Source organism: Cyprinodon tularosa, unplaced genomic scaffold (genome assembly GCF_016077235.1).
Source record: "Cyprinodon tularosa strain WSP-4 unplaced genomic scaffold, ASM1607723v1 ctg1269, whole genome shotgun sequence".
NCBI lineage: Eukaryota > Metazoa > Chordata > Actinopteri > Cyprinodontiformes > Cyprinodontidae > Cyprinodon > Cyprinodon tularosa.
In genome coordinates this window covers 25,235-50,153 of record NW_024038080.1, presented here as the reverse complement: position 1 = coordinate 50,153, position 24,919 = coordinate 25,235, and the positions used below count along the sequence as shown (strand labels likewise).

Here is a 24,919-nt window from a genome sequence, read left to right as displayed (position 1 = left end):
ATGATCCAGGAATGAGCCCAGGAATTCTGCCGAGGAATTCTGTTGTCTTTCCAGAGATCGTCTGTGAGGAACCTCGTTTGCCGAGGAGCAGAGCTGAGAAATCGGCCTGTTAGCTGCTTTGGGATGGAAACCCACAGAACATACTGGGAATGAAGGGAACATGGCGTATTCCTTCAGGGGAACCTTTATCTGGATTCATTAGACCCTTTATTAACTATTATTGATCAAAGATGCTCTAAGCTCTATAATCTTAAAGTATAATTTTTCAATTAGAGAAAACAAGCAGGGCTAATGGGCCGCTTCCAGGTCAGACTGATCCCCCGGGAGTTGATCCAAACCTGGACGGGATCTGAGGCAGGTGGATGTGATGTCAGGAGAAAATATGGTTCTACTTTTTATCACAGATGAGAAACATGCAGCTTGAATTCCTCAGGTTAAAATTATCAGCTGCAAAAACTGCAGAAACCAGAAACAGTTCTGAGAGCAGAAATAGGAGGAAGTTCTGGTAAATCCTTCATTAATTCCTTTCAATTGATCAACAGAACATTTGGCCTCTGAAACAGTTCATTTCCTCAGTTAGGGATGGTTCACTTCTTCCTTTGAAGGTTTGGTTAATTCTACATTTCCTCCAGAAATTTCTGACAGGAACTTTTAATCCTCCAAAGAATTCAATTGAAGGAAAATAAAGCAGTTCTAGTTTGCAGTTTTTAATGATAAATTAAGTTTAATAGGAATCAGTCCTGAAGCTCACTGCTAACCTGTTTGATGTAGATAAAAAACCAGTCTGGACAAGTTTGGGAACCAACTTTCTATGGAATACATTAATATCCCCAAGTGTTTAGGAACTATCAAGACATCACCCTGGAAGCACTCAGGAATTACCAAAAAAACAACCCAGGAACCAGGAATAAAAAAGAAACCACTAAGAACCCAGTCATAACCCACTCAGGAACCATAAACAACCCAGGAATCACAAAGATACCACTGAAGAATCACCAACCAGGAACCACCCAGGGACCAGGAATAAACAAGAAACCAGGAATTATCCAGAAAACACCTGGGAACCAGGAACCACCAAGGAACCAGGAATCTTTCAGGAACAGGACCCATCCAGGAACTAGGAACCAGCCAGGATCCAGGAACCACAAAGGAACCAGGAATAAACAAGAAACCAGGAATTATCCAGAAAACACCTGGGAACCAGGAACCACCCAGGAACCACCCAGGGACCAGGAACCACTCAAGAATCACCCAGAAACAATAACAAAACTGTAACCAGGAATCATCCAGCAACCACCCCGGAACCAGGAACCACCAAGGAACCAGGAATTATCCAGAAAACACCTGGGAACCAGGAACCACCAAGGAACCAGGAATCTTTCAGGAAAAGGACCCATCCAGGAACTAGGAACCAGCCAGGATCCAGGAACCACAAAGGAACCAGGAATCAATTAGGAACCACCCAGGAACCACCCAAGAATCACCCAGAACAATAAAAAAAAAACTGTAACCAGGAATCATCCAGCAACCACCCCAGAACCAGGGGCCACCAAGGAACCATGAATAAACAAGGAACCAGTAATCACACAGGAATCAGGAATCATCCAGGAACCAGGAACCACCAAGAAACCAGGAATTATCCAGAGACCACCCGGGAACCAGGAACCACCCAGGAACCACCAAGGAACCAGGAATCTTTCAGGAACAGGAATCATCAAGGGACTAGGAACCACCCAGGATCCAGGAACCACCCAGGAACCACAAAGGAACAGGAATAAACAAGGAACCAGGAAACATCCAGGAACCACCCAGGAACTAGGAACCACCAAGGAACTAGGAATCATCGAGGAACAGGAATCATCCAGGAACCAGGAATCATCCGGGAATCAGGAACCACCCGGGAACCAGGAACCACCCAGGAACCACCAAGGAACCAGGAATATTTCAGGAACAGGAATCATCAAGGGACTAGGAACCACCCAGGATCCAGGAACCACCCAGGAACCACAAAGGAACAGGAATAAACAAGGAACCAGGAAACATCCAGGAACCACCCAGGAACCAGGAACCACCAAGGAACTAGGAATCATTGAGGAACAGGAACCACCCAGGAACCAGGAACCACCATGGAACCAGGAATCATTCAGGAACAAGAATCATCTAGGAACCAGGAATGACCCAGGGACCAGGAATAAACCAGGAACAATCACTCAGGCTAAAGCCTGCCATTAAAAAACTGGATGCTGGTGAAGAAACCGCTGGAACGCCACTATGACTGTCGATAGTGAAAATCACCATAAACTGAGAAGTCTTTCTTCCAGATCAGACATCTTCAGTGCAGCTGGCTCCGTGGACAGAAAACTGTCGAATTTGATGCTACAGTAGTAACTGGTGAAGCATGGTGGTGGCAGCATCATGCTGTGGGCCTGTTCCACTGTTGCAGTGCTGATGCACCTCAAAACAAATAGTTATGGTTTGGACTTTTACCAGGAACAATGGTTCCTGCTCATCCAAGATCAAAGTTCCTCTCTGTGGAGCATTTCTGGAAGAAGATTCAAATCAGAAAGAAGCAGCTTCAGGACTGGAGAAGATCTCAGGTAATAAGAGCTCACCTTAATAACATCACTGATGATGAAGGAAACATCTGGATCTATTTCTCCTTAGACTTTAATTCCTGCTCCTCAGAACAGACTTTAACTCCTTCATTAGAAGAAGGAACCAACCATGAATGATCTGTCTGAAGATCTGTGCAGGTGGACCAGCAGGTGTCTCCTTCCTCACCAACAGCTCAGGCTGATAAGGGCGGGCAGCAGGGCAGCGCCTGGCCTGGTGTGTGTCAGGGTGTTCGGGCCGCGGTGTCGCTCAGTCTGACACTCGCTGAGTCGCTAAATTGATTGTGCAGCAGAGGGAGACGTGCAGAGAACAGATACCTGAGCGCCTGTCTGCCAGCTGAACCAGCTGCCTGAGCTCCCGCTCTATTTAAAGCCGAAGGACGACCTTTAGCAGCCGATAAACCTGCAGTCCACATCCAGACTGCTAATAGCTTTTATATCAAACACATCAATCTTAATAACCTGTTCTGGTGTTTTTAAGCCTTTCAGTCGCAGTTTGCAGATAGATTCAGACCTGCAGGGTTTTTCGGAGGAGGATGGTGACGCCTCACCTGTCGCCCATCGATGGCTCCCCTCATCTCCTTGAACGAGGCCTCGAACTCCCCGATGTAGTCGTGTTTCCCGTTGGAGTCCCAGTCCCACACGGTGCACTGCAGGACAAGAACGCAGGAACCATCATCACCAGAGCTGCTAATCCAGCTGCTCCCCGTTCCTCCAGGATTTCCTCAGGACCCAACCTTTGCTTTTCTATTCATTCTATTTCTATCCTTTCTCTCTTTTGCTTTTTAGATAAAGGTGGTACGGAGAACTTTCATTGATTCTATTGAACCACACGGTACGCTGATTGGTTTTTACACTTTCTCATTAAAGCTTGTGATCCTGATGGAGGCGGATCAATACTGCTGAGATCAAGTTCTCCCAAATATTGACCTTTTTATCTATATAAATTAAAAAATCATGAATTCATCCATTGTAGTAAAAAGTGAAACTTGTTGTCAGTCTATCCCACATAAAGAGCTTTTCTTTTTTTTTTTTTTTTACACTAGTGGCTTGTTTTTCTGACAGTAGGCTGACAGGAAAGGGGGAATGAGAGCACGGTTTCGAACCCGGGTCACCTGGCCTCTGGGACTAAGGCCTTCGTACGTTGGGTCACCTGCACGCCCAAAGAGCTTTTCTTTTAATGTTGTTTACATTATAAACGTGCTAAAATCAACGAATATCTTCGTCTAACTTCAAAATATCAATTTTATTAACCCTTTAAAGCCTGAACCAGGAAATAATTGACAGAAGATTCTAATTTTCCAAAATTAGAATTGGCATTGAAACTTTGTGACAAATGAAATAACTATATAAATTTTGTAAAAACATTAAATTACATTATTTATTTGCATCAATTTCGATATATTACGCATTTCTATATCATCTTTCATATGTTTTCTGTTCACTACGTGTGTCTGATTATGTAGGTCAGGGTTTGAAGAACAAAAACTTCACACTGATGATGCAGAGGTTTCAAAATCTCCTGTATCAAATATGATACACTTGACTTTAAAGGGTTAATTGCGGTTTTTCCATTAAATAACGTATAGAATTAAAATTATAGCTCCTTCAAAACCTACAATGCAGCCATAGAGTTCATTCCTTCCTGCTATCATTTCAACCCGACATCTCGCCTGCAGCCAGGCCAACAATGCCCCATAACGACCTCCCTTTCAGAGGCATAGACCAGTGTCGGGTATTGCAGGCTAACAAAGAACCCAAAATGATTCCCCATTACTAAGCGGTGGACCTGTTCCATCCATCCATCCATTTTCAGACACGCTTAAGTGGGGTCTCCAGCTGTCTACGGGCGAGAGGCGGGGTTCACCCTTGACAGGTCGCCAGTCCATCGCAGGTGGACCCGAACTTCTGGTTCTATTTGCATGTTTTCTAAACTAAAACCAGGCTTTGTTGGGCTGCTGGATAAAACCTGGAACTAAACGCTATTTCTGAAATTTTTAATAGAAAAAGTTTCCTTGATGGGAAGCGAAACGTCTTCAAACTTGGAAACAAAGTCCAGTGGATTGATTTTTATCCTTTTTGGAATGACTCTGACCTGATGACTGAGAATCTTCACCTGCATAAGCTAAATAATCCAGACTTTTCAATTTTTTCATTTATTCCTGAATTGAAATGGATAGAAAAACATCTTTTTTTTTTGCTGATTCTCTAATCTAACAACCTCCATTTTTTTTTTTTTTATTATGCAGCACTTCATTAAGAGAAGCCGGTGGCTGTTTGCAGAGAAGAAATCCTGCAGCTTTACTTCATGCACCTATGATGGGGTCCTGCAGTTGGACCCCTGCGGTGATTCGACTCTGGAAAATCCTTCTGCAGTCAGATAACGATGCTGAACCCTAACGAGCGGCGGTGGAGAGCTGACTGCTGCTGACAGACGCCCTCAGATCTGAAGGAGGTTTATCAGACCTCAACAATCACAACGATGCTGCAGACATTAGGAACATCACAGCTTGATGTTTTAAGAAAGAAGCTCAGACAGGTTAAGATTTTGGGGCCATGTTGGAGTGATTGCTGAGGCGGGTAAAGAGCGCGGGAGAATGCATCTCTGTGCATACTTCAGCATGTTTCCTTCCCCGCTCATTAAAGCGAGCAGCAGCAACGCAGACGGCCGGACGAGCCTTCAACTTCACAGAAATGAAGCAACACATGACGATTAAAGGGAAGGAGGGGGATTCCTCCCTCATCTACCTGGGAGGAAACACACTGAGGCTTTTAATGAGCTGTCAGCCTCACAGCTTCATTCGCTCTGACAAATTAGCGGCTCAGATGGTTCCTGGATGGAAACACAGGGTTTTCTGCTTCAGAGAGCCCCTGCAGCTCCGTGGGGAGCTCTCAGACTCATTTACGTGGAACTCATCCCGCCTGAAGGAGCGGTTAGGAGCTGGTGTTTCCTTCTGGATAATGGTGCCTCCTCAGCTCTGCTCCTTTGCTGACAGAGATGGAAAACGGACCTAAAGAATCAGCTGAACCTAATCTGAAGGTTCAGATTAGTTCTGTTGTTTTGGTTCTCATACAGAATCAGATAGTTTGAGGCTCCTTGTTCTCTCCCCCCCCCCCCCCCCCCCCCCCTTACTCATCAAGAAGGGGGGAATCACCATGGTAACATCACTTGGAAGTAGGGCTGCCAACTCCCTGAAAAGAAAGAAAAGGGAAACCTCCCGTGCGTCCCAGCTGACCCGCCTGCCTTCACCCCTCCTGGCGTGGTGATTTTTTTAGCCCCCCTTTGTGTGCGAAATTTATTTTTTTTAAACTATTTGACTGAAATCTGCTTTGAATTAGATGCATATTTGTGAGCGACTTGAACCCATGGAAAACATTATTATTCAGCAATTCACTTTAGTACAAAATAACAAAATTTGCTGAATAAAATGATTATCTTAAACATAAGCCCGTCCTGCTTAGCTTCAAACTGTCAAATTATATATATAATAAATAAATAAATAGTGCACATTTTTAGTGCAGCAGCAAACTTGTGCAAACTTGTAAACATACACTCACCGGCCACTTTATTAGGTACACCTGTCCAACTGCTTGTTAACACTTAATTTCTAAGCAGCCAATCACATGACGGCAACTCAGTGCATTTAGGCATGTAGACATGGTCAAGACAATCTCCTGCAGTTCAAAGCAAGCATCAGTATGGGGAAGAAAGGTGATTTGAGTGACTTTGAACGTGGCATGATTGTTGGTGCCAGAAGCGCTGGTCTGAGTATTTCAGAAACTGCTGATCTACTGGGATTTTCACGCACAACCATCTCTAGGGTTTACAGAGAATGGTCCGAAAAAGAAAAAACATCCAGTGAGCGGCAGTTCTGTGGGCGGAAATGCCTTGTTGATGCCAGAGGTCAGAGGAGAATGGCCAGACTGGTTGGAGCTGATAGAAGGGCAACAGTGACTCAAATAACCACCCGTTACAACCAAGGTGGGCAGAAGAGCATCTCTGAACGCACAGTACGTGGAACTTTGAGGCAGATGGGCTACAGCAGCAGAAGACCACACCGGGTGCCACTCCTTTCAGCTAAGAACAGGAAACTGAGGCTACAATTTGCACAAGCTCATGGAAATTGGACAATAGAAGATTGGAAAAACGTTGCCTGGTCTGATGAGTCTCGATTTCTGCTGCGACATTCGGATGGTAGGGTCAGAATTTGGCGTCTACAACATGAAAGCATGGATCCATCCTGCCTTGTATCAACGGTTCAGGCTGGTGGTGGTGGTGTCATGGTGTGGGGAATATTTTCTTGGCACTCTTTGGGCCCCTTGGTACCAATTGAGCATCGTTGCAACGCCACAGCCTACCTGAGTATTGTTGCTGACCATGTCCATCCCTTTATGACCACAATGTACCCAACTTCTGATGGCTACTTTCAGCAGGATAATGCGCCATGTCATAAAGCTGGAATCATCTCAGACTGGTTTCTTGAACATGGCAATGAGTTCACTGTACTCAAATGGCCTCCACAGTCACCAGATCTCAATCCAATAGAGCATCTTTGGGATGTGGTGGAACGGGAGATTCGCATCATGGATGTGCAGCCGACAAATCTGCAGCAACTGTGTGATGCCATCATGTCAATATGGACCAAACTCCCTGAGGAATGCTTCCAGCACCTTGTTGAATCTATGCCACCAAGAATTGAGGCAGTTCTGCAGGCAAAAGGGGGTCCAACCCGTTACTAGCATGGGGTACCTAATAAAGTGGCCGGTGAGTGTATTCGTGCCTTAAATGCAATAACTGTAGGCTGTAGTTGTAAAAAAAAAAAAAAGCTAAATTTTGCAGCAATAGTCTACATTTTTTCCACTTTTATTTTCTCTGAAATCTTGCAGCAGTGAGGAGTTGTTTGTCTTTGGCTCAGACTGTTGGGATCTGGAGGCTGTGTCCATCTTCTCCACCAGAAGGCGCACTAGATCACCTGGGGGCATGAGCTGACTGCAACACCTGTCTTCAATCTGCTCATCAGGAGGCTCCTACTTAAGGAGGCGGAGACTGACACTCCAGTGCCAGAGTGTTTGCCAGTAATGGTACCAGCAAAGCCTGAGCCAGTCTACCAGATCTTGCCTGATTCTTGTGAACCTGTCTGACCCTGTTTTCTCCCTGTCTCTCAGAACCTGACCTGCCTGGAAACCTGAAACACTGAAGAGAGAGACCTCAACCTGGAATCTGCCTGCCTGCACTCAGTTTGCCTCTGCCAAGCTCTCAGTTCTCCGCCTGCCTGCACTCAGTTCAGTCTCTGCTAGCCCTCAGCCCTCTGCCTGCCTACTAGCCTCTGGACCCTCAAGTTTCCCCCCCTGCTGATCAGTTCCACTTCTAAGCAGGTATTCCCCCCCATCATCTGATAAACAGCAGTTTACCTGGAACTCCTCTAACCTCTCTGTCCTCCTCAGTGGAGATCCAGCTGTGACCAGTCTGACCACCCAAGTTCCTGTTCACATTTTATTTACACCTTTTGTCAATAGACCTTTTGAACTTTCTCCTAACCTCCGTGTGTTTCTGCATATGGGTTAGACATCTAATCCCTTCATGACACAGACTGGTAACCTGAGAGGTGGGCGGGGCCTAATGTCAGCGTGCGAGGGCCGGCCCTCCTTAAATCATAGGGGCCCCAACAGTTATACTCCGGCTGAAGCTCCTACCTGTGACAGTAAATAACTGAAGGAGCTGAAGCAGTAACCCAGTGTTAACTCCCTAAATGATAATGCAGTATATATAGCCCTTCCTTCATGCACATCTTTGTGACGGTTGGAATATGGTGTCATTTTCTATTTCTTCAAACTGTAAAATCCTTGCAAGAACCTGAATAATAATAAAACAAAAATGCTTTCTTTAAACCAAACTACGAAGTCCCTCTTATATTTGGCGAATTTATGTTAGAATATTTTGCAAAAATAAGTTGCAATGCATGATGGGGTTTTGCATCTGTTTGCATTATTCTATTTCATTGCCCACATGCCGCCTAGACTGGCAGATGGGTCTGTGTGGATGGAATAATGCCAGGGCCAAAAATCGTTCCCAGTCCGAGCCTGGTGATGCTGCTCTGTTGTCTCCCGCTATCTTCACCGCGAGCAACACTTGACTCGACCAATGAGATGAAGGGATTCTGGATCGTTACATATATAAATAACTTTAATTCTGTATTAAAAGTAGCATCAGCTGCAGCTAGAACAAACCAACAAATTTTAAATATAACTTGCAGTGATAATGACGGCAGAGACCTTTTCTTCTTATGGAGAATTCCTACTGACTAGGTGCATCCTGGCACTTTGCTGCCTCTATAGGTGAAATACAAAATTACCGGCGGAGGCATTTCCAGCACAGAGATATGTCACTGATATGTCCAAAAGCCGTTGCACATGTCATCCATAGAATCTTCTTTCCTACCTTTAAAGGAAAAGTCGCTCATATTGAGAATCCAAACTTCTGAAAGTTCTTTAAATGTGAAATGATTCCATCCTGTTCAATAAATAATCAGTGTTTTTAATTCAGAGTAATTTTCATGTGAATGTGTTTTACTGGAGGCATCCATGTTTGTCAAAGAACACTACTGCCACCAACTGGTTAGTGACGTCACGGTGCGGTATCGGCTGTTGATCAAGTCCCAGTGCTGTATCTGGTGTTTGTCACAACGCGCTATTATCCAAGTCATCTTGAAAACATTCTTCTTCCAAATGTTGGCTACATATTACGTGTTTTTTCTCTGGCCAGAAGTTCGATGGCAAATCCTCCCTCTTCAAGTTGGCGATCCAACGACCAACCCGTCCGTGGAGGATCAGGAATCAGAAAGGTGGAATAACTTTTTTTCACTTTTACCCGATGTATTCCAGCATCCAGCTGCCATGCACGTGGGCATTGTCAGTTTCACTATAGCTCTGGTGAATTTCAATGGTGAAGTCCTCTGGAAATCTTCAATAATTGTTGTTGATTGCAGATGTGTCTAGTAGTTCCCATTGATTTAGCTTGTAAAGCGGGGAGAATGGCGCTAGGCTTACCGCACCATGACGTCACTGCTGGAAGATGGCAGGAGGGAGGGGCTACTATATTTGGGCAAAGATGGCTGCTCCCAGACTCAGCGATCGCGACTAATTTATTATTTTTATTTTTTTTATCACTGCAAACGTATTAGTTTTAGGTATAGATAATGACCAACTGGTTATTTCTTGCTGACCGGACTTTTTCTTTGTTATTGTAACCTCAGTTACTGGACCCTCCATCAGAAATAACTCACCATGCTCCCAGTTTAGCTGCGTTACAGGGAACCACAGAGATCTTCTCCTCCAATCACTGCTCTCCTTCTATGCAGACAACGTTAACATCTAGGAGCCAATCAAATCGCAGCAGTCGCAGCCATCGCTGACTTCCTGGCTAGTCCTCGTCTAGCATGTGATTTACAGTCAGGTATACACTGGTGGCAGGAAATCAGCTAAATTAGCGAGCTGTTGTGGCTGGCTAGCAGTTGCATCAATGATTATCTTGTCGGCCACAGTAGCTCACCAGGCTAGCTGTGCAACACAAATTCCCATAAATCTGTGCTTCCTGACGGCTTCTTTTCTGGACGTATTCAGGAGAAACAGATTTTTACTCTGCATGCAGCAGATATGAAGAAGCATGAAAGGAAAAACAGCAACTTCTCATTTAAACAACCTTCCAAAACCTGCTGGGAAGCAGAGCTGCTAATTTCCTCTGATCTGATCTACATTCTGACCTCCTGATGATTCATGTCTCATTTCAGGGGATGGGGCCTCGGCCCCCAAGCTTGGCTGCCGGATCTGCTGGGTTAAAAAATCTGATGATCAACGCCTTCCTGCTTTTACCTAACAATGAGTACGGGCATAGATTGTATGCAAACTGAAATGGATGAATGGGTCCCAGTCTTACGGTGGCTCTGAAGTGCAAACTGCAAATACAAATCTAAAATCGCAACTACATTAAGGAAAACACAATTACATTAACCTACCGGAAAAGGTAGGTACCAGTGGGAAACATGAGACATCGCTGATTGGACGACGGCGCCGTTTGACCCTTGAACCGGAAGTCATTCTGCCTGCTGCGGCTTTTGAAAACATGGATATTGTCGGCGCTCCAAACATAGCTGCCGTTATCCAGGAATATTTTGAATCAGGACATACGTACGAGGTGATACTGGATGTGCTCAAGACTAATCACCAAATTTCAGTTAGTTTGCGTACACTGAAGACACACTTAAAAGAAGCTGGACTGTTCAGACTACGCAACTTCCGGTTCAAGGGTCACACGGCGCCGTCGTCCAATCAGCGATGTCTCATGTTTCCCACTGGTTCCTGCCTTTTCCGGTAGGTTAATGTAATTGTGTTTTCCTTAATGTAGTTGCGCTTTTAGATTTGTAGTTGCAGTTTGCACTTCAGGGCCACCGTACAGTCTGCAATCCCAACCCCTTTACAGGGGAAAAGATGACCTCACCTATTCAGCCAGGCCAACTATTCCCCCTAACAACCCCCTTTCAAAGACGACCCCTATTCCAAAGGGGGGGACCCGTTCATCCGTTTCTATTTGCATGTTTTCTAAACTAAAACCAGGCTTTGTTGGGCTGCTGGATAAAACCTGGAACTAAACGCTATTTCTGACATTTGGAATTGAAAAATCTTCCTGGATGGAAGAGAAACGTCTTCAAACTTGGAAACAAAGTCCAGAGGATTTTCTGCACGTTTCGCTCTGTTGCTTTGCAGATTGTGTTGTTGTATTTGTGGACTGTTTTTCAGTTTGTCATTGTTCAACTTGTTATGAATGTAGCAATCAAGTTTCACCTTTAGCAGTAAGTTTAAAGGCATCCCTTTGTAAAAAAAAAAGTGGTATACGTGAAGTAAATTCTATTAAGAATACTTAAGTATAAGTTTAGAAAGTACACCGAACAATGTACTTTTAGTGTACTTGAAGTATTACTAAAGTAATACTCCATAGAACTAAATTGGGACATTTTTAAGTTTAAAGTACATGTAACATACATAAAATGGCGATGTCTCTTTAAGAGTCAGAGGACCACTGCCGCGCGGGTCCCGTCTTGTTTCCCCGCGTCTGCAGTACCAGTTCTGGCATGAGGAGGAGACTGCTGAGCTGTGCAGTGTGATAGTCTGACAGTTATAGTTCGGATACAAACTTAAAACAAACAGTTTGCAGTTAAAATTACCGTTTATCATCCACAGTTCAAGCTGGAAATAGTTGAGGTGAGTTAAAAACTAAAGTTTTCTGCCGAGCATTAAAGCTACCTTGCTAGCCTTGTTAGCTCTTAGCTATTAGTTTCTGGAGGTTCATTTTGTTCTCCATTCAGTTGAAGTGCCCCACCTGTCCATCATATTGTTGTCCCAAACAGGTTGCAGTGAGATCGGTAAGCATATTTTGTGCATTTCCTTTAGGTTTTTGTTCTGTTCATCACATTGCTGTTGAAAAATAGCATTTAGTTGGATGTAGTTAATAATTAAAATGTAAATTTTTACTGAGTTGGTTAAAATGTAACGTTTTATTATTGTGTTGAAAAATATTTTACAATTAGAAGAATAAGTGAATTGATAATGTGGTGAAATACTGCATTGAGGTAAAAGGGAAATGGTTATTTCAAAATTGAGTAACTTAACACATTGATGTTGGATATGATATCTAGAGAAGCATGATTCAAGGATTAAAGCTAGAACAGCTTAATAAAAATTCTGTTATTCTGCTGGTCCTGTCTGTTGACAGGTCAGGTTTTTTTTTTCTTTATGCTGGATTATTCCTGAGGTGGGTTCCTCCGGTGATTGATGGCGAGCCTTCCCACCTGGACTTAGAGAAAGAACTGGATTCATTCTTTTCCATTTGGAGTCCTGCTGCACCCTGCGGTGTGGTAGGCCTGTTTCACTCACATCTTCACGCACAGTTGGTTATGCACGGGACCATTGACTGACATTTTTTCACTTTTATTGTTTGATTTTAGGATTTAAGACCTTATTTTTTTGCAAGATTTATTTCGGACATTAAAACAGACCGCTGTGGTGGACATTCTCCTCAGGTGAATGATGATGAGTCAAACCTGAATTGGAACTGAATTTAATCTGAATTGTTTATTACCAATTTGAATTCAGATTAAGAGGGTGCACCCAAGATATTTAGAACTGAGAATTAGAACTTGGCCAAGTATTGCTATTATTTTATTTCATTGTTGATTTTATTGTGTGTATTTTATTTTCATGATTGTGTGTTTCATACAACTGTTCTGTACAATTTTATATTTCATATAGTTTAGAAGAAGTAAACTCTAAGTGCACTGCCTGATTTTAAGTATGAAATTAGTGCACTTTTGGTATACTTGAATAAACTACTTTTTGCTAAGGCATAGCGGCATTTAAAGGCATTTTCACGAATTTTCGAAAAGTCCAGCCCTCTCCACTTAAAAGAAAATTGCATGCACAACCCTATACCTGCTCCTGACCGCCTATTAAATGTGAGCAAGCCCATTTCTCCTCATGGACGCTCTGTTTAACAGTTGCTGTTTGCGTCGCTCATACAAGCTTACTTTCCAAAAGAAGATTAGTAATCAGTCAGACTCACCACCGGTAAGGGAAAATGAGGACGAGCACGAAGGACGGCCAACGTAAACATATCATCAGAATGATTTACAGTTTAGTTACTCTTTCTGATTGTTTGAATTAACAAATAAAACATAATATTGCTGCTAAAAATGATCTCATGACTTCCTAAAGCTGGGTGTACACTGTCATATTTTTTGCCCTTTTCGGGACGATTCTCCAGTCGTACGAGATTTTTTCGATCGGGTCGACTTTCATCCTAATGGTGCGTGGTGTAGCGTACAGGGGGTAACGAGGGGCGATCCGCCTCTAACGACCGCCTCCCCATCAGGAATCGTAGGTCGGGAGAAAACCAAACATCTTTGAAATTCAGTCAACCGTCGTAAGGTGGTCGTGGGCAAAGAAGGATTCTTCTTCTTCTTCTTCCTCTCAGAGGAAAACCCAGCAGCATAGTAGCCATGTTAGCTCAGCCACGTCTTTGTCCAAATACGTCGTCTCCTTTTCGTTTTAGGGCTTTCAGCACTAAATCGCCCAAATATCCAAGGCAGCGCGTTTCACTCTAGTGAGCTTCATGTTCCTCTGCTACTGGTTTTTCTTCTGGATAGACGAGTCCGAGTAGCGCCATCTCACTGTGGAGCTGAGTCCCACCTGGATTTTAGACGTACGGCCTGAGCAAGTAGATCGCATCAGAGTGTCGGGTCGCACAGCGTGAGAACAAACATCGTAATCTGTGTTACATTTAAACCCTGCGGTTTCATCGTAGTGTGAGCTGTAGCTGCGTGCAACGATTGAAAAGATTGTACCGTGTATGCGCAGCGGATCTAGTCAACCACACATACTTAATACACAGACATAATAAGGACAAAAGTAGTGTTAGAAGAAAGACAAAAGTTTGCTGCATTCCAAGTCATTTCAGAGAGTATTTTACAAAAATCTTGCAGAGCAAAGCCTAAAGATGTGATTCAACAAGGTGCAGACCCTGTCAAATATTCCAAGCTAAAAGCTCCTTCCTGTCGGCTAAACGCTGCTGAAATAAGACGATCCAAACATCGGGCTGCTGAATTTCTGAGGCTGATGGAGGCAGAGGAAGAGGCAGCGAAACCTTTCCTGTCACCTTCTGACCTGCTGCAGCAGCCAATCAGACGGCCTGGAGCCGCCACATCCATCGACTGACATCAGAGACGCTGAGAGTTTTACCTGCAGCTTCCGCTCGTGGTCTCCTCTGCAGAGCGAGTTCAGAGAAACTTTGAAGGTTTTCCACACAGGATTGAGATTATTCATGACCGTCTGAGGGAGACAGAGAGAGGATGTTAGACCTGGAGCCGCCTGAGGAACATCCTGCAGACAGGGAAACTGAAGCAACGCTGGAATAAAACAGGAACATTTCCTCAATCCCTACGCTGACAGCAAGAGAGCATCAGCATGTTGTATGCTTGTTTTTAGCAATAATTGGTTAGAGGACATTTAATTCTAACCAATAATGACTAATAAATGAGAATAAATTACTTAATAAGAGAAAAAATCTTAACAAGTTTAAGAAAAATTGATTTTTATACTTGATTTAAGATTTTTTGGATGCTTACTACTTGGATATTATGTTCTTGTTTTAAGAAATCTTATCTCATTTGCTTGCTGCACTGGCAGATTATTTTGCTCAAAATAAGCAATTATTCACTTAAAACACTATATTTTTTTCTTATTTTTTAGACGCCGTTTTTTGTTGTGAACTGCCTGTTTGCATGTTCCTACCAGGGGCGGATTTAGGAAATTCCTATGCAAAGACAGGCAGGGGCCCCTCTGAATGGAGAAAACAACACATCAAACAGCCCCATTCTACAGATATAGAAATGTTAATAGAATAGACATCCGTGATCTGTTCTAGGTTGTGTCCCTCTCTTCTTGTCCCTTTTCTTCTTGTTTTCCTCTCTATGTTTTGTACTCAGCTGACTTTTCATGCTGTCTCTAAAGGAATGAAAGATTTTTTCCAAGCACTAAGCTCACTTAGCTGATTGCTCCTTCCTGTGTTTCCAAAAAGGCCAAAGTAAATAACCCAGTCCTTCTTTTCACTGCAGACAAGCCATGATCTGCTTATCTGTTCTCCATTTTTCATTTGGATGAAATAATAGCTGCATGAATCATGACAGCCGACAAGATAGAGGAGAGCAGGAGGCGGGGTTACCAATCTACTCGCTCTGGAGAGCAGAGTTCGCTGCTTTTAGATGTTGTCTCCAAAGTCTCCAGTAGCAGAAAAAAAGTCTCTAGATTTGGCGCTAGGAGCTTTTTAGAAATCAAAGTGCTAGAGGGGTCTGAAAAGTGGCTAAATATAGCGACTAAAGCGCTAAGTTGGCAACACTGCTCTTTGCATGGTTTGTTTTCAAATGGTTTGCTGCTGTCTGTTTGGACCTTTCTGAACATGTGCAGCAAATGGACTGACCCAATATGGTGGACACTGAAGGGGGGGGCTGAGACACACTGAATATTATCAGCGTTCTGATGGCATTTTAGCCAAAGGATTTTTATCAAAAACATAATTAATGTGCAGAAATAAAGTTGCTGCTCGAATCAGCAGCAACTTTTGGTTTCCTGCTTTTATCTGCAGATTGCAGAACCAGAGATCCGAATCATGTCTTTAATATCGATCCATCCCTGCATCTCAGGCTGAAAGGAAATCCCAGAACAGCCGATAAACAGCGACCCTCTGAGGATCAAAGGCTCCTCAGAGGAAGATCTTGAAGGAAATTTTCCAGTCTGCAGCTTTGGAGGAGAAGGGTCCAGCTGCTGGATAGACCTGACCTCATCGCCAGACACAGACCTGAACTGCTGGACAACCGAGGAGACGTTTGCAGGACAGATGAGAGAAAAAATTATCCTGCAACTTTTCATGGATGGACGGATGTTCTTGATGCCGGAAGAGCTTCAAGCGTTTGGAGGACTGTGAAAATTCAACAGGTGGAAAACTGAAATATTTTCTGAGATTGTGCCTCAGTCTGAGCTGCAGGGATGGACAGATGTTAATGAAGGAACATGTTGTGGAGATTAAGTCTTTTTTTCTGCAGGTTTTGGAGCGTGAAGTTTTTATTTATTTATTTGGTACCTCTGTTCTGTAGACGAGCTGCATGGTGGCGTCGTCGTTCACTCTGTAGATCTCCAGAAACGGATCCGACTTACTGAAGAAGTCCTGAAGGAAAACCACAGACAGCGCTCAGCTCCAGATCCACCGGGTCCCTCAGAGACGTTCCAACTCCTTCATGTTCTCACACGGCTTTAATACGAACCCCAGTCACTTCCTTCATACTGGGACAAAGAAACCTTCAGTTCTGGTTTATTCGGAGCAAATATCCTCCTCATAAGCTGAGGAACATCTGATAGCCGTGTTAACAAGGCTTTCATATTTCAGGGGGAAGCCGGCTCAGAGAATGAGAGTCACCCCAACATTTGATCCTCTGGAAATATCCCAACGTGGGAAAAAAAGATATCGACTTAAACACAAGTTTCCTGTTTTACCAAAACATGAAGGGTTTCATATTTTTCTACAAGATGCAGAGTTTAAAAAAACAAAACATCATTATATTTTAAACATTTATTGTTCCAGCTGGATTAAAAATTAACTGAATAAACAAAAACTACTCTTCCTAACACATTATTAAACTTATTTTTAACAAAAATAACAAAACAGGAACCTATTAGGTTATGTAGTGGGGGAAAAACGTATTAAACTATTCCCTCCAGTTAAATAAACGGAGGTTGATGGATTTCACTCTGTCGTCGCTCTATGTTCATATCTTTGCAAAGAGAGAACAGTTCATCATATGGCCCTTACATGGGAAAGACGATCTAGAAATGAGTAAAAATTCTTAAATTAAGTGTATTTACCCTTAATTTGAGTTGGTAAATGAGATAGTTCGCCAATAGAATGAGTATTTTCACTCTTGAAATAAGATAATTGGATAAAATGCACTTTGAAATAAGACAATGTAATTGTGTTTTCTTATTTTAATTGTAAGATTTCTTGTGCCATTGGCAAAATGTCCCTTTTACTGTACCTCCTCAATACAAGAACAAATTCACTTATTTTAAGAAAAAAATGACTTATCTAGATTCTGATTTTTTTCCAGTGTTGGTAATCAGCCCTGTTCTGCCTGGGCAGCGTTCGTTCCTCCTTACTGACAATAACAGAAAGTTTGTCAGAGTCAAAACAAATTAAAAACACTTTGGTTAAACAGTAACATGTTATGTCTGTAATTTGTTTTGACTCTGACTACTTTCCATTATTGTTAGTAAGGAGGAACGAACGCTGCTCAGGCAGAACAGGGCTGATTACCGTGCAATAAGGGCCGAATGATGAACTGTTCTCTCTTTGCAAAGATATGAAAATAGAGTGCAGACTGAGTGAAATCCATCGATCTCCGTTTATTTAACTGGGATGAATAGTTGAATACTTTTTTCCCACTACTAGGATGCAATGACATCACAAGCGAGCATGCTCTGTGTTTGCGGAAATAGACACGGATGTTAGTGCCGGAGCTCATCCAGCCATCTTTCATTTCTCTCCCAACCTCAATCAGTGCATTAAAATACAATCATTTCAAGAAGGTTGAAAATAAAGACTGCTCTCCGCATCATCGTCCGCCATGGTTGTTGTTTTTCTTGCTGCTTCTGCGTAGCAGGATGCAGAATAGTGACCTTTTTTGAGTATTAATGGCGTTCAGGTCGGATGAACGCGACCTGGACGTTCAGTTGAGACTGACACGGGAGTGGATTTTCACTCCTGTCCCGTCCCACTCCCAGAGAAACAAATTGTGTCCCGTCCCGATCCCGGGCCAGAGTAGAAATCTAAATCCTGTCCCGTCCCACTCCTGGTGAAATGACTCCCACTCCCATTCAGAATGACTCCCGCTCCTGCTCCTGCTTCCATTCTTGTTGTCTTTAATAAGATTTCTGCCAATACATTGAATGTGAATTTCTATGAAGGGTCAGTTAAGTTACTAACTGTAGTAACTGTTGGTCCCTCCATTCTTGTTTTTGAGCGCGGGTGAAAAAGAGCGGAAGCACTGTTGGTTTTTGGGTCATGTAGTTTTTTGACTCGCATTATAGTGTAGGTTTCAAGGAAAAAAACTACAAAATGGCGGTGCCAGTACTGGATTTTTTTTCTATTTTATTTTTTGGCATCAATCCTAGTTTTTTTTGGTTACTATTGGTTTGCTCCCGCTCCCGTCTGCTCCCGTTAATGTTTAATCCTGTACCGTCCCAATCACGTGATCGTTACTAATACTGACTCCCATCCTACGGGAATCCCATGGGAATCCCGTGACCCGTGGGATTCCCGAAAAAATGTCCGTCTCTACCGTTCAGACACAGGTCGCGTTGGAAAAAGATGTATCGGATTCAGGACCACATAGCCAAGTGACCTGGATCGCATTGGAAAAAAATCTAATCTGTTGCTCAGAATGTCATCAGAAGATTAGATCCAGTTCGTATATGAGCAAAAATATCGGATTTGGGTCACTTCGGCTTGCTGTGTGAACGTAGCTTCTGTGCTGTTAGCGGAGCTTTCAAACAGGTGTTTCTGGTTCTGGTTCCTCTCAGACGAATCTTAGAACTCAGCTCCTTGAGGTCATAAAGCCTTCATCTATCATGCTAACTGCTAGCGTAATGTCCTCAACTTTTCAATTATCCTCTCCTTCTGATCTAGCAGAGAAGTTCTGCTGCTTCTACATGCAGCGCCGCTAAATGGGCCTGTTTAGGAGAACTGAAGGATTTTAGATTCACTAACAGAACCAAAGAAAATTCATTAAACAGTTGAAATAATTGGCCTGGACCATCAATGGTTCTGCTCTGGTACTTCACTTAAGCCGGGCGTACACTGTGCGATATTTTCAATCGTTGCACGCAGCTACAGCTCAAACTGTACGACGAAACCACAGGGTTTAAATGTTCACAGCTCACAATGTTTGTTCTCACACTGTGCGACCCGACGCTCTGATGCGGCCTTACGACGGCCGACTGAATTTCAAATATGTTTGATTTTCTCCCGACCTTACGATTCCTGATGGGGAGGTGCTCGTGAGAGGTTGATTGTCTCTCGTTACCCCCGTATACTATGCGACGCAGGACGCATCATGAGACTTCAACTCGATCGAAAAATTCTTGCACGACTGCAGAGTCGGCCCAAAAAGGGTAAAAAATTGTACAGTGTACGTTCGGCTTTAGCCTCTACTTGAAAATAAACTGTGGTGCCCTCTAGGGGACGGCGGTAGCACTACATGCAACTACATGATAACACTACAATACTGATAGATTCCTTTTAATTAGATGGTATCAATCAAACGGATGGAACTATTTTAATTCATTAAAACACAATTAATCCTGAGTGAATTATTTGCTTACATCCTTTATTAACACATTCAAAAAAAGATGGATCTCAGAGACAGAAGCTGCTACCTTATCGTCCAGCTTCCTGGCGCTGAAGGAGAGCTCGATGTAGTCATCGTTCCCCGTCAGCTCCTCTGCTGAGACCTGAAGATTATCCCAAAAAACACATTTCCTTTGATAAGAAACTGAAAACGAGACTAAGACGCCATCATTAAGTTGATATCAAACACTAAACATTCAGATCAGGAGCGGAGAAATCTGCAGAACAGCCTGAAGCTGCAGGGAAATGAGGAAGATTGGTGCCAAAGGGCAGCAGGGGCAGGGTCAAAGGTCAACCTGAAGGGATGTCGTGAAGCGGGGGGGCCTCTCAGACATTTCAGCCGGTCGCAACAAAAATAACAATGCAACAGACCAAACAACCCCCCCCCCCAAGAATATAAACTATAAAACTAATTCACTGAATATTTATTTATACATTATGATTATATTCATTATTAAACACATTAATTTCTTTCAAATAATATTTTTATTTCATTTTAAATTTCATATTTTTTCTTTTAAAAATTTAACTATATAAAATTATAGATTTCATATTTAATTAAATATTAAATTATTAAATTTACACTCACCGGCCACTTTATTAGGTACCCCATGCTAGTAACGGGTTGGACCCCCTTTTGCCTTCAGAACTGCCTCAATTCTTGATGGCATAGATTCAACAAGGTGCTGGAAGCATTCCTCAGGGAGTTTGGTCCATATTGACATGATGGCATCACACAGTTGCCGCAGATTTGTCGGCTGCACATCCATGATGCGAATCTCCCGTTCCACCACATCCCAAAGATGCTCTATTGGATTGAGATCTGGTGACTGTGGAGGCCATTTGAGTACAGTGAACTCATTGTCATGTTCAAGAAACCAGTCTGAGATGATTCCAGCTTTATGACATGGCGCATTATCCTGCTGAAAGTAGCCATCAGAAGTTTGGTACATTGTGGTCATAAAGGGATGGACATGGTCAGCAACAATACTCAGGTAGGCTGTGGCGTTGCAACGATGCTCAATTGGTACCAAGGGGCCCAAAGAGTGCCAAGAAAATATTCCCCACACCATGACACCACCACCACCAGCCTGAACCGTTGATACAAGGCAGGATGGATCCATGCTTTCATGTTGTAGACGCCAAATTCTGACCCTACCATCCGAATGTCGCAGCAGAAATCGAGACTCATCAGACCAGGGAACGTTTTTCCAATCTTCTATTGTCCAATTTCCATGAGCTTGTGCAAATTGTAGCCTCAGTTTCCTGTTCTTAGCTGAAAGGAGTGGCACCCGGTGTGGTCTTCTGCTGCTGTAGCCCATCTGCCTCAAAGTTCCACGTACTGTGCGTTCAGAGATGCTCTTCTGCCCACCTTGGTTGTAACGGGTGGTTATTTGAGTCACTGTTACCCTTCTATCAGCTCCAACCAGTCTGGCCATTCTCCTCTGACCTCTGGCATCAACAAGGCATTTCCGCCCACAGAACTGCCGCTCACTGGATGTTTTTTTCTTTTTCGGACCATTCTCTGTAAACCCTAGAGATGGTTGTGCGTGAAAATCCCAGTAGATCAGCAGTTTCTGAAATACTCAGACCAGCGCTTCTGGCACCAACAATCATGCCACGTTCAAAGTCACTCAAATCACCTTTCTTCCCCATACTGATGCTCGGTTTGAACTGCAGAAGATTGTCTTGACCATGTCTACATGCCTAAATGCACTGAGTTGCCGCCATGTGATTGGCTGCTTAGAAATTAAGTGTTAACGAGCAGTTGGACAGGTGTACCTAATAAAGTGGCCGGTGAGTGTATAATTTCAAATGTTTTTAAATAATATTACATTTTTTTAATTCATTTTAGATGTTTTTCAACGATATTAAATGATTTAATTCATAATTTCATAATTTAAATATGAAGTTGTTTAATTCATAGTTTCCAATGTTTTAAATCATATTAAAATAATTAATTTGAAAAGTTTTTAAATATTACATTTTTTTTTATTAATTTTAAATGTTTGTGTTTATTTATACGGACATTTAAATATTTGATTGTGCTCGTTACGTTGCAATGATAAACTTAATATAATAAAATCATGCTTTAGATAGCTATTTAAATAAAATAATAAATATTTATTTTATGATCCATTTTTAGGGATTCTATGGATGAAGATGAAGCTGGTGAGGAAGAGGAAGCCAGACAGGAACCTGATGAAGATGATCCAGTTAGATTCTAGAACAGAATCTCAGAATTCTTCCAAGACGTGTTTTGAGTTTCTGATTTGAGCAAAGCAGCTTTTCTGTTTCTCTTATCCTCTGAATAAACCGAAATATCTCTGTTTTCCTTACAGACGAGGTAAAAACAGGGGAAAAAACGTCCCTCTGCTGCCTGAAAACTGGAGACTGTTCTATTCAGTTGGTTGACCCAGTCAGGTTCTGAGGTCCAAAAGAGTTGAGAAAAAAAAAGAAGAGAAAATAAAATATGCAGGAATTAAAATTCAGTGATCATACTTCCTGGTTTCTTTCAACCAATCAGAGTTCAGCTCAAACAGCTAAATTCTTCTAGAGATTTATTCTATAAACATAGATCTGCGTTCATCTCATGTCTGCTGAAAAGGAACCAAGAGTCTGATGTAATAATTCTTTAATTAGGAAACGGTTCCATGGTTCTGATCCGAATCATTTTATCTGATCAGATCCGTTCGTCTCCATGGAAACGGACCGAACTCCTCATCCCAGAAGAATGAGCGGAAAACGGGATGAAAAACACAAAACCGAAGAGAATGAAGAAAGAATGATGTTCTTACATCTAAAAAAATGAACTTAAATAAAAACATGTTAAATTAAACAGAGATAGAACATAATTAGAACTTGGAAAAGATAAAGAAAAGTGAAAATTTGACTGTATGATCTGGTTGAACTGTAAAGTGCCTTGAGATGACATGTGTTGTGAATTTGGCGCTATATAAATAAACTGAATTGAATTGAAAATAGATGAGAGACTGACGCTAGAGCTGCTTCCTGTTCCTAAATCCTTCAAAGTAAAAGTCAATGAAGCGTTTCAGGTTCGTGGAGGTGAAGGGGATCATAGGAAGGGGAGATTTTCCAGCAGAAGGTTTCTGGTGAAATGAACGACTGATTGTGTTTTTGATCCGCTCCTCAGAGACGGCAAACCGACAGGAAAAGCTGCTGATCCGGTTCACAACTGGAAAATGACAGAAATAAGCGAATGTGTGGTCCAACAGGGAAAAGATAAGCACTCCGAGAGAAATGAGCAGACTCTGCCTGCAGGGGATTAGACTGATGGGGAGAGTGAGTGAGGAGGTGAGACTCACAGTGATGATGGCTTTCCCGACCGTTCCTCCTGGTCTCAGCAGAGCTTTGGACAGTTTCCTCTGGGAGATGATCTGCACACAAACATAAAACAATCAAAATGTAGGATGTTCTGCAGAATCAGAGCCAGCTGAGTCCGCTGATGAACACCGCAGCCATGAGGTCCACGTATTTACGTTATTGGACCTAGAATGAAGGTCCCAGACCGAGCTGAGGCCTCCTAGGACAATCACCAACAGAGGCGCCTTCATAGGACACCCAGCAGAACGCCCTGTTCCCCCATGTGGCTTCCTCTGAAGGTTTCCACGGTGTAGGAGGAAAACACATGGGGCGAAGCATGAACTCTGATTAGGAGAAGCTGCAGGCCTCGCTCTCTGAGTTTAACAGCCTGAAACCACCTGACTGGAAGTCCCAGCAATCAGTGCTGAGGCATTATTTCATGGTTTCTCTTTTTATTAAAGGAAAAGTCCGGTCAGTAAGGATAAGTTTATTTATACCTAAGACCAACACGTTCACAGCTTTAATCAGTTAAAAAAAATAAAAATAATGAAAAATTGCCAAAAAACGCACTTTGATGGCTGACTTCCTGTGGGTTTTAGGCAGAGGTGGAAAGTATCGAAATACATTTACTCAAGTTACTGTTGTTAAAATGAGGAGGATTTGTCCCCTTTGGTTCTGACAAGGGCTGTAGCGCCCCAGGGGGCCTCCTCACCGGTTCTTTTCCTGGGAGCAAGTTCTTTACTACTCTTAACTCAAACTTGGTAAAACCATATAAAAAGGACTATAAAACAGGAGTAAAAAGTAACAGAGTTTATTCCAGATCAGGTCGTTACAGGACAGAGAAAAATGCTTAGAGCTTGTACAGCTGTGGGCTCAAAAATCACGTCTCCGGCAAAGTTTGAGCCCCGATGAAGGTCATCAGTGGTCATCACCTGCTTCTTATAGCTCATGAGTCTATGTGTTGCATCATGTTCATGTTGAGCTGTCCGTATCAGAAACTGACACGCCATCCATGTCTTGAACTTCATGCAGCTTGCTTCTATGCTTCAGGGTTACAGCTCTCCACTATCAGACCGGCTCCAAGATGTGCCCATATCCTGTGTACTCTTAAAGACACGAAGGCTGTCTTGATTAGATGACCTCCGTACACACAGGGACATCCACAATGTGAAGAAAGGCCTTCTGCTCCGTCTAATCTGACTAAGAAAAGAAACAATGCACATGATGTATAAACACTGTATTGAGTAGGTTTTTTTGTGTATTTTGTATTTTTCAAGTAGTTTTTAAAATCGGTAATTAAAATTTTACTTGATTACGTTTTGAGTGAAGTATTGTATTTGGTTACATTACAAATCCCCTCCTTTACTGAGTAAAAAAAAGAATTTGGAAAACCGAAAGGAAGACAAATAATTGGGCCCGGAAGCACTATAGTGAGTAACTAAGTAACTTTTACTTAAAATACATTTTAAATAAGCTACTTATGACTTTTACTTGAGTCATTTTTCTGATGGGTAATTTTACTTGTACTTGAGTAATATTTCATCCAAGTGTTGGTACTTTTACTTGAGTATGATATTTTAGTACTTTTTCCACCTCTGGTTTTAGGGCATACCCCCAAGAGACATTTTTTCATGATTTGAGGAGATCTATCTGTGTGCCAAATTTCAAATCTCTGTGACTTACAGTTTCCCCCAACTCACGTTAGGGGGCGCTGTGGCGTAATTTGGGTGCGGCCATTTTGGATTCCATTACAGACGGGCTATTTCACGCGGGGGACAATTTACTGCCACGTTTTCCTGAGTTTTTGAATAATCGAAGTCCCCGTAAAATGCGTTCAAAGTGCCAAAAGAACCGTAATAATAATAAGAAACTTTCGAAATACGATAGGCCTTCGCAGCGCTGTCGCTGCTCCGGCCTAATAATTTTCATTGCGATCACTGAGTCCGGGAGCGGCCATTTTTGCCCAAATATAGTAGCCCCT

General features: G+C 42.7%; 1 protein-coding gene across 1 annotated transcript in view; it reads right to left on the bottom strand.

The window, feature by feature from the left end:
• Positions 1 to 24,919, bottom strand: part of LOC119777746 (copine-4) — a 78,974-nt gene that overhangs the window by 32,165 nt on the left and 21,890 nt on the right. The window contains exons 3-7 of the mRNA XM_038276744.1: positions 22,941 to 23,012; positions 19,644 to 19,718; positions 16,297 to 16,380; positions 14,400 to 14,489; positions 3,164 to 3,262 (exon numbers count right to left, since the gene is read on the bottom strand). Of these exons, the coding sequence (XP_038132672.1) occupies positions 3,164 to 3,262; positions 14,400 to 14,489; positions 16,297 to 16,380; positions 19,644 to 19,718; positions 22,941 to 23,012 (420 nt within the window). The remainder of the gene's footprint in view (positions 1 to 3,163; positions 3,263 to 14,399; positions 14,490 to 16,296; positions 16,381 to 19,643; positions 19,719 to 22,940; positions 23,013 to 24,919) is intronic.